Below are 9,284 nucleotides of genomic sequence, written 5' to 3' on the forward strand. Positions count from 1 at the left end.
TCACAAAAGGCCCCCGCGTGTTTGGGGGGGGGGGGGTTTTGCGGAAAGGCTGCAAAAGCCCCCGGGGGTTTTGCTTGGGGGGGGAAAATTTCCCCATGGTCGCCCCCCCCCCCCCCCCCCCCCCCCCGCCGAAACCAAGTGGCATCAGCCATGAGAAGACAATTCAGAGGTGTTTTCGTTTGACAGGGGCTGGTGGTTTCCCCCCACTTGGACCCCTCCTGGACTTGAGTGCAGGGGACCAGGCGACCGTGGTGTCCTGTTGCTGAAGGTAGCATCCCCTGCGGCAGCTGCCCCAGCCATCACGCAGGGCCCCGTGATCCCGTGCTCCCCACCCGCGACAGCACAGGGCTCCAAAGCCTCCCTGTGTCCACAGCCGGTTTCCATTTGATCTACAGCATCCCTGTCGTTCGGCCGAGACACACATATAGCCACCGGTGCAGAGGCCTGGAAGAAGGGATGCAGGGGCTGAAGATGGCCACAGAATGGTGCACTGGTGACCCATGAGAGACCCTCAGGGACATCGACACCGTCACAGTCTTTTCTCTTTTCCTCCCCAGGTTCTGATGCCAGCACACTCGAAATCCATGTCGCAAGTGTGTCCCGCAACGAAAATGAGGTTTACTCTGTTCCCAAACCCGAGGGAGACCTATGAGAGGGATGGGACAGGAGTCCAGACACCATGTGCTCAGGCTCTGCATTTCTCGTTCTTTAGAACTGTGTTCTCCCCCAACTCTTGTCATCACCCTGTTAGGGTTTCTTCCCGAGGAATGTCTCTGATGAGAGAGGATCCATGAGCATGATTGGGAACAGGAGGAGAATTCCTTCCAGACCGGACACACAGCAGCTTCTCCAGACTCTTAGCTGCCCTTGGTTTTTCTGAGGCTGGCTACTGTAATGTAAAGGTCAGATCCAGGTCTTTAGAAAAGTTAATAAAGTAGTTGTAACTGAGCTCCCGGCCTGACTTGCATGCTGTCTGAACACCACCTCTAGCAAATGCTCTTGAGCAAAGTCCTGATGATACGGGATACAGCAGGGTAGAGAAGTGGCAGGACCAACGGGGCAGCCGGGGTGGCTGCACGGCGTGCCCTTCACACGCCCCTGGGGGCAGGGAAGGGGCCAGGTCTCCATCACTCATGTAGCTGTCGGTCCCCATGCTGTACTGAGCAGTGACATAGTCTGCGAAAACCTTGGGACCTGCTTTAGATCATTGCCTAGGTTGGAATCTTTCTATCACTGGAATCTGTATATATTTAAAAGTTTTTAATGTATTTTTTACTTACTGGCAAAAGTACTGTAGTGTGCGTTGGCGTTGCGAGCCACCTAGGCAGGTCTGTAGAAAAACAAGACGCGGTTTTCTCGGGACCCTGCAGACAGCTCTGCCACATGACTCCTCCCTTCATGTCAGCCAACTCCCGTTTGCTCTAGGAAAGCTGTCTAGGAAGCTTCTAGAGTTGTACTTCTGGAGAGTCACTTGGTTGCAGATGGGCTTCAGGGCAGCACACTTGGACTGTGACCGCGGTGCCCAGGGCCGTGCATTCCTGAGGATGGACCTCTGTTAGATCACACCCACTGTGATCCAGAGTGTCAAGGAGACGTGGACCGTTAGCTTTTCGGAGTGGAGCTGCCTTCTTACTCTCTCTCTTGACATTCGGTCTCCCCCAGCGTCAGAAGCCCCCCTTCTGCGTGAGGATTCCCCCAGTGGCCTGAGGCCAGCCCACCCCCACCCCAGAGGCAGAGATGCCATCTCCTTGCTTTCCCGGCCTCCCTGACGCCCGGAGCAGGACATAGGACCTGGCAGCCAGACCCCCCCCCTCCCAAGTCCAAGTTAGAAGCCAGTGCCCAAGGGAATGGCCTGACAGAAGCACGTGTGAGGGGTTGGCGGCAGTCACGCCCGCTCTGGAAGCAGCTTGGGTGCTTTCAGGGGCCACAGTCCGGCGTCCAGTGTCACGGTGTGGGCAGCGCCCGGTGCTGTGTGTGCGCGTGTTCCCTGCATGCAACCGATCCCAAGCCTGATTTTGGCTGTTCTCGTCTGTGTGGCCTCCAGTCTGCTCCTCCGGAGATTCCTCGGAGGGCCCAGTACCCTCATTCATTCTTTTTGGCTTACACTGGCCAGAGTCAGGTTCAGAAGCTTGCAAATAAGACCCCTGTCCGATGTGATGATCCAGTTACAACTCCTAGATGGGGTGTTCATGTCACCTGGGGAGGGGGGACAGGGAGCCGGAAGGTGCATGATTCCCTCCTCACGGCTCCTTGGTAGGCACCGAGCGAGCCCTTGGATGCCCTGGGAGCACGCGAGTGAGAATCCGACACGTAGTGTATCAAGTCACTCTAGTGAGGAGAGAGAGCTGCCCAAAGGAGTGAGTGAGATAATGGCGGGCAGCCTGGTTTGAAGCAGTTTCCCGGTCAGGCTGGTTACTGCAGGGGGGCCTCGTTACTGTGCTACAAAACTCGGGAGTGCGAAGGGCAATGATCCAGCGGAGAGAAAGCCGTCATGATGATAGGAGAGATGTTTCCATGAAGGCGCGGCACCTGGGACCCACGAGTCTGGGCTGGCTGGACACACACAGGTGGTCGTAGCTGGGGCATAGTGTGGGTGGAAGGATGAGGCGGTGCCTACCAGGTAGCTTCCGTGTGATTTTAGTTTATCGGCCAGTTTAGGAGCCAGTCGATTTATCACACCTTAAAATACCTTTTGAGGACTCTGCTCGCATCCCCTATTCTAGGAATGCCCTCATGTTCATGCACAGCGTGCAGTCTGGAGAGAAATGTATCCCAGCCGGCTGTTTTTTTCCTGTGGTTTCCCCCAGTCGCTTTGGCTTGACGAAAACTATAGGTTCCTGGTCTGAGCCCCCCATTCTCCAGAGCATCTAAATGTTGGTGGAAGATAATTCCGTGCAGAGCGGTGTCCCGCGCTCTCCCCCACCATCCCCACGCCCTGTCCACGTCCTGCTACGGGTGAAAATGCATCCCCTTGTGGGCCTTACCTTGTCATGGATGAGACATTTCAGAGAAAAAGGAGTCAGACTGGAAAAAAAAAATATATATATATCGGCCACGTTCTGAGTGGTTTGTAAGGGATACACGGCACTGCTTCCCACGTCCTTCTACCCCTTCTCACGCAGCTCAAGGCGGCGTCCAGGTCTCCGTCAACAGTAACCACAGCCAGCACACACAGGTGCCCAGAAACCTTCCCACAAGCACGAAGAACATTCGCCAGTATCCTCGAGGAACCGTATCACGATGCGGACAGGTGAAGTTCTGTTGAGTGACTGCAAGTTGCAGATGCCCCAAAATAAAATGAAGTCCAGCTTCTTATAAAGAACCCCGTTTAAAGCTGTGTGTTCCCACCAAAGCCACACATCCCATATGCCTCTATCCCGGGGACCCTGACCTGCGCTGTGTTCTCCCCACTGCCGTGCTTGCTACTAGGTTCTCCCCAGGACCTTCCTGTGGCTCTCATGTGGTTCACCCCCCGACAGCACCGGGAACCCAGTCCTCCGCTTCGTTCTAGTGCAGGATCAGGTTGGAATTGGCGGGAAGGACACCATGACCTTCCTGGTGACTCGCACAGCGAAGAAGGACTTGTACAACACTCTGCCTCTCCTCCTCACGGGCCTCCTCCCTAGTGCTGGGTACAGCAATGCCCAGTCATCCTGTAACACCCAGCAGCCGATTATGGTGACACCTCGGCATGTGACACAGAGCACGTGTCGGTCAGCATTTGTGGACCGTTCATCTGCGTCGCCGAGTCTCCCATGTGCCTGTGACTGTGGGCTCCTCCAGTGGCTCAAAGCTAGTCCCTGAACTCCGACTCCCAGCAAACCCACCTGCTGCTAAGACTCCTCTGCTCAGACTTCTTACAGCCGCCAGCCTGGAACAACGTAATGACGAAGGAACACGTGGAAACGCGCCCCCGTTATGGAGCCTTCGACAGTAAGCAGGGGCTGGTGTTCCTCACGCATCGGCCGTCCCGTTCCCTGGGCCCTGTGTCAGCAGAGAGGTCCTGGGAAGAGGCACTCGAGTTGTGAGAAAATGCACAGTGGCGTCTTCATCCATCCGTGGCACCGTGGGCCCGAGAGTTAACCCCGCGAGATCAAGAAAGCACACCCACCGAGTTCTCTAGTATCAAAATAGAGCGATTTATTCAAGACACTGAGTACGATCTGTTGATTTTCTCTTGAAACAAATGAGCTACAACACACAAGGTGATTCCTTTTCTCAGAGAGCGTGAGGGTGAGTGGGGGTGGAGGAGAACCAAACGGGGGTCGATGTGGATGGAACAGAATCTAGAAAATGCAGACAGAGGACCACATCTGGCTGTACGTCTGACACAGACAATAAAAACTGCAGAAGCCAGAATTCAAAAACCTCAGTGAGTGGCGGAAGGAACATTTCTGCATTTGACAAGAAACACGATTAAAAGAAAAAAGAAAAAGGTGGAACAGAAGGCTAAAAATAACAAGGCAGACCCTTACATTTGACAAAGTGCACTTCACTCGGCTCCGTGATCGAGGTTTAGAAAGACAAACGTCAAGTCCTAGGTGTCGTGTGGGGTCAGAGGGTGGACACCCTGTCACGGACGGCCCTCGCTCCCCCTGCCTCGGGACAGCATCCCTCTCCCGGGTGGGCGTGCGGGACACGCTCTTGGTCACTCGAAACCCAACCGAAGATTCTGCGAAGGATCATCGTGTTACTCTGATTTCAGAATTAAGGTTCCATTTGGTCACTAAGACATAAGCATTTACCCACAATTTCTCAGAGCTGGAAACAAAGGACAAACAGGAACTTCACCCACGGGCCATCCCTCGATGACGGAGATGAAGCTGCCGGCTTTCTGGCAGAGGGCGAGTGTCGCAGGCTCGATGGCTGGTGGTCGTTGTGCTGAGGATGGGGATGGATGGAAGGGGCGCTGCCCGCCCGCTCCTGGTTGGTCCCTCTTCAGGCAGGCCCATGGGGAGCTGCTCGGCAACGGCTGCTCGGGGAAGCTAGGGATGCGGACAGTGGGCCTTTGTCCTCACCAGCTTCACTCCTGCACACAGCGGCCAAGCCTGTGTTGTGCGTGGCCTTCCAGCCCTTGGCTCCTACCTCATCGTTCCCAAGTGACTCAGAGTCACCAGGAGGCTAAGGACTGGGCTCCTGACCTCCCTGTGAAGATTATCTACTGAACCCCTTACAGGATGTCTCGCCATGGCCACCCAACAGCGTCTGACTTGTCAAACACAAGCCATGTCCCGACTGCAGGCCACCCCTCAACAACTTAAGCTCTGTAGAGGTGACATTTTTACTTGGGGTAGGGAGTTGAGATGGTGTTGGTCTGGATCCCCAACAAACTGCACCCCAAACCTAATGATGTCTTGGGGCCAGGCAATGAATCATCTGCTATCTTCAAAGATGGGAGTGGTGACTCCACGGAACTCTGACCCCTGGGCTAAGCATTTAGGTAACAGAGCCAGAATAAAATACCCAAGTTGGACACAGAGCACTTTGGTCTCGTGTAGACAGGGCGTGAATGACTCCGGTATCCAAGCCAATTAATGATCTGAGAAGAATGAACACACTCTAGTCTTTGTAGCTGGTCCCGGCCCATTCCAAGTTCTGTAGGAAGGCCTTGCCCTGCCCTGCCCTGCCCATTGGGTTTTGGCTGCATGGACGGAGGCCACCCTCGAACATCCTGTCTCATTGCCGGAACACACACCCAGCTGACACCTGCCCACGACCGGACCCCCCACCCCCAGTCCTGGCCAACTTCCTCATCTCTTCCTGTGCCCGCTGGGAAACAGAGGAGACAAGAGGCCTTATCTTTCGGTTCTTCCCCATTGTTCACTTCAAAACTAGGTCCCTGTCGGGTTGTGACAAGACTACAAAGGTCACCTGATCCAATGAAAGGAAACTCCTCTAGGAACACAAAGCCATGTTTAATTTTTTAAAAACAGTAAAAAGATTATTTAAAAAAAAAAAAAAATCTTTCTCCTAGTCTTTTGCGAGAGAAAGAAATTATGAAGACAGCAGAAATTATTAGTGACGTTTCTACCTAGGTCATTCACCTCCGGGCCTGAACATCTTCCTTCCCCGTTCATTTCTGTCATCAGGAGAGCAGGGGAGATCCTGGAGCCTTTCAGGTCGGCGTTGCGAGGACGGGTCACCCTGCTCTCGGTGACGCGACCACTGGTATCTACAGTGCCATCCACGAGATGTCGAGGGGACGCGGAGCTCAGCTGTTGAGTTGTGCCTGGCGTCTTCGATACCATTTGGTCCGGGGACTGCTGGGGTCAGAGGGCACCGTTCTCCGGCCCTCTCCCTCCGGCTACGAGGGTACACACGCCCTGCGAGACACCGCGCTCATCTGCGAAGCCCACAGCGCCGGGCTCTCACTCTCGAGGCAGAGCAATCCCGTGACCGAGGCACAGGACCGACCTTTTCCCACCCAGACTTCTAACCGCCTTTCATGAAGCTGAAGGGAAAGGAAAAAGCGACCTCAGACCCTGCCTGTGTCTTCCTAAAATTTGTTTAAAATATGAATCACACAAAGCTCTCTATGTCTGATGACCATTTTAGGATTTTAAAATTGTTTTAACATAAAAATATTTTTTTTTTCCAAAAATACTCCGGGCTCTCTCTCTTATAAGTATTTTTTTCTCCTGTAAAAAGTCCCCCTGCCCTGCCTGCTTACATAAAGCACTTATTACGCGCCGAAAGTGCCCTTGAGACCTAAGATCCGAAGCAACTATGAGAAAGGGACAGAGAGAGAGTGAGCGAGGGGCAATGGGGGAGAGGGAAGGGGGAGGAGGGGACGGGAAAGCTGTCCGCCCCCGATTCCGTCACGGTGTCCACGAGGCTGCATCTACTGAGGGTGTACCGCACACCAAGACCACACGGAACGAAGGAGAAAGGTGCAGGAGGGCCAGACAACGGGAAAGAAGCAACAAACCAAAAACAGTTTCCATCTCAGACTGAAGGCCCCCAGACAACAGGATTCCAGCCAATAGAAAAACCACCGGACAAAGAAGATTCTAGAAAATAGAAAGTGTTGGGATTACAAAGTTGCGCATTTCATCGGTACAAACTGGTCTTTGAACATCCTTTGTGAGAACAACTGTAGTGTCCAAATTGTTAGGGGAAAAAACAAACCCGCCACGTGGAGGAGAGCCCCCCCCCCCTTTTGGTTTATCACAGCATTTTTCTTGTTTTTCCTTTTTTTGGCACAGCTTTTTTTCCTTTTTTTTTTCCTCCTGCTTTTCTCTCAGCCATCAGAGCCTGTTCTGGATGGAAACCAAACCGTGCACCGTTTAGCTGGTGGCTTCGTGCTTCCCAGGCTGAATGTTCTGGGTGGAAACCATCCTTTCCCCCTTTGATAGGACTGTGTATGCTTCTGTTTTAAACTTCCTGATGAAGGTTACAAAAAAATAGAGACTCCCGCGGCCGGGGATGAGCTGATTTCCAAGTACACTCTAATGCAAGTCAAGTTCATACAGTTTCGGAGCGGATAGAACCGTGTCTGACGAGCGCTGCACCCCCACAACATTCACCGCTGGTCCGTTACAATTCTGCTCTAGGATATTTTGTGTTTACTTCCGAAGATCTAAAACACACACCTGGGAGGAAAGAGGAAGTGACTGTTACCTTCACAGACAACACCAAGAAGCCTTGTGAGCCCTTGGACCAAATCTGGCCCATCACCCGTGTTTTGTGAATAAAGTTTTATCGGCACACAGTCACGAAGATGCAGAGAAGCTCGAATGAGAGAAGAGTGTCTGAGCATCTGACCAACCAACCCTAAGCAAACAGCACTGCACGGAAAAGCCAGGTCAAGGGCAACGCTAGGAACAAATGGCAGTGGACGCTATGTGACGGGGTCGAGGACAACTCCAGTCTGAGCACACGGATGCTGGGAACGCTGGGGGCCCAGGCTGACCCTTGGGAAGCCCGCCCAGTGTTGCCCCCCCTGCTTTGGAGCTCAAGTGCAGGAACGAATCAAAAGGCCAGACATGTCCTGGGACCAGAACAGGACCCCTGGGAGCCGGGAGACCTGTGGAAGGAAAGCTCATGCCTTTACCACCACAGGGCCCAGGCAGGGGCACAGACATGGAGCCAGGGCAGGAGTGAGTTTCCCAGCTTCAACACCACAGACACTGGAGCCAGACACTTCCCTGCTGGGGGGGCCGTGCTGGGACCGGGAGGAGGCTAGCTGCGTCCCTCCTTCACCCACCACACGCCAGTAGCGGGTCCCCCCCACCCCCAAAGTAGGGACAACCAAAAAATGCCAAAGTCTGCAGACTTTGCCCAATGTCCTCATAGGGACAGAATCCCCATGGTTGAGAACCACCAATTTCCCTGAGAGAGCGTGAACCAGAATGACAGCCTGGAAGGGAGGAAGAGGCGGCCATTCTCAAATGGTGCCAACCCAATGGGACCCAGCCCAGAAGTTTCCTTCCCCCAAAACACACTCATTTGACACCTGCTGTGTGCCAGGCCCTCAGAGACCAGGACCCATCACCCCGCCCTCCGCCCGGAAGCGCAGCCAGGTATCAACTGCCTGGCTTTCCCTCTTTGCGCCCTCGCCCGTCCACTCCCCCGCGAGCCACAGGTGCTGCTTACAGAGCCGTCGGATGCACTGGCGCCCACTTTGTCCCCTCGGGCATTCCAGCACACCTCGAAGATGCCGCCAGTGCCTCGGTAGCTGTGCACGAGACTCCCACTCTGCAAAGCAAAGCAGTCAGCACTCAGGATGCGACGCACGGGTGCGCCGGCAGGAGCCACTCTCGGGACGTGACCCCAAAATGTTCTCACAGTAGCTCATCACGGAGAGCTGATTTCTAAAGTTTGCAAAACAGAAATTCGAACTGGTGGCTATAGGTGCGTGCCTCTCAGACGTCCTACCACGGGAGCCCAAGGTGCCCTATGGTGGCCCGTGGCCTGGACTCGGCAGGGGAGGTCGCGTGTCCCTTGGGCCCCGCCCTCCCCCCCCCCCCCCCCCCGGGACCAGTGGTGCCCTGCACACTGGGACAGCTGTTCCCAAGGAACAAGTCAGCAATGTTTTTTTTTTTTTAGTATTTAGAGAGGGTACCCATTTCACAGAGAATTAAAGTGAGTTTTAAAATGTCTCAAAGAGGGCACCTGAGTGGCTCAGATGGTTAAGCATCTGCCTTCGGCTCAGGTCATGGTCCCAGGGTCCTGGGATCGAGCCCCGCATCGGGCTCCCTGCTCCGCGGGGAGTCTGCTTCTCCCTCTCCCCACAACTCATGCTCCTTCGCTCGCTCTCTTCCTCTCTCAAATATCTAAACTAT

General features: G+C 54.3%; 2 protein-coding genes across 2 annotated transcripts in view; one reads left to right on the forward strand and one right to left on the reverse strand.

The window, feature by feature from the left end:
* The window catches only part of GPR143 (G protein-coupled receptor 143), a 38,559-nt gene extending 37,620 nt beyond the window's left edge, over positions 1–939 (forward strand). Inside the window, exon 9 of the mRNA XM_021677608.2 lies at positions 558–939. Coding sequence (XP_021533283.2) covers positions 558–652 — 95 coding nt within the window. The 3' untranslated portion in view covers positions 653–939. The remainder of the gene's footprint in view (positions 1–557) is intronic.
* A 3,200-nt stretch (positions 940–4,139) lies between these two features.
* Positions 4,140–9,284, reverse strand: part of TBL1X (transducin beta like 1 X-linked) — a 213,653-nt gene continuing 208,508 nt past the window's right edge. The window contains exons 16-17 of the mRNA XM_021691209.2: positions 8,596–8,697; positions 4,140–7,592 (exon numbers count right to left, since the gene is read on the reverse strand). Coding sequence (XP_021546884.1) covers positions 7,566–7,592; positions 8,596–8,697 — 129 coding nt within the window. The 3' untranslated portion in view covers positions 4,140–7,565. The remainder of the gene's footprint in view (positions 7,593–8,595; positions 8,698–9,284) is intronic.

This window comes from Neomonachus schauinslandi, chromosome X (genome assembly GCF_002201575.2).
Source record: "Neomonachus schauinslandi chromosome X, ASM220157v2, whole genome shotgun sequence".
Lineage (NCBI taxonomy): Eukaryota > Metazoa > Chordata > Mammalia > Carnivora > Phocidae > Neomonachus > Neomonachus schauinslandi.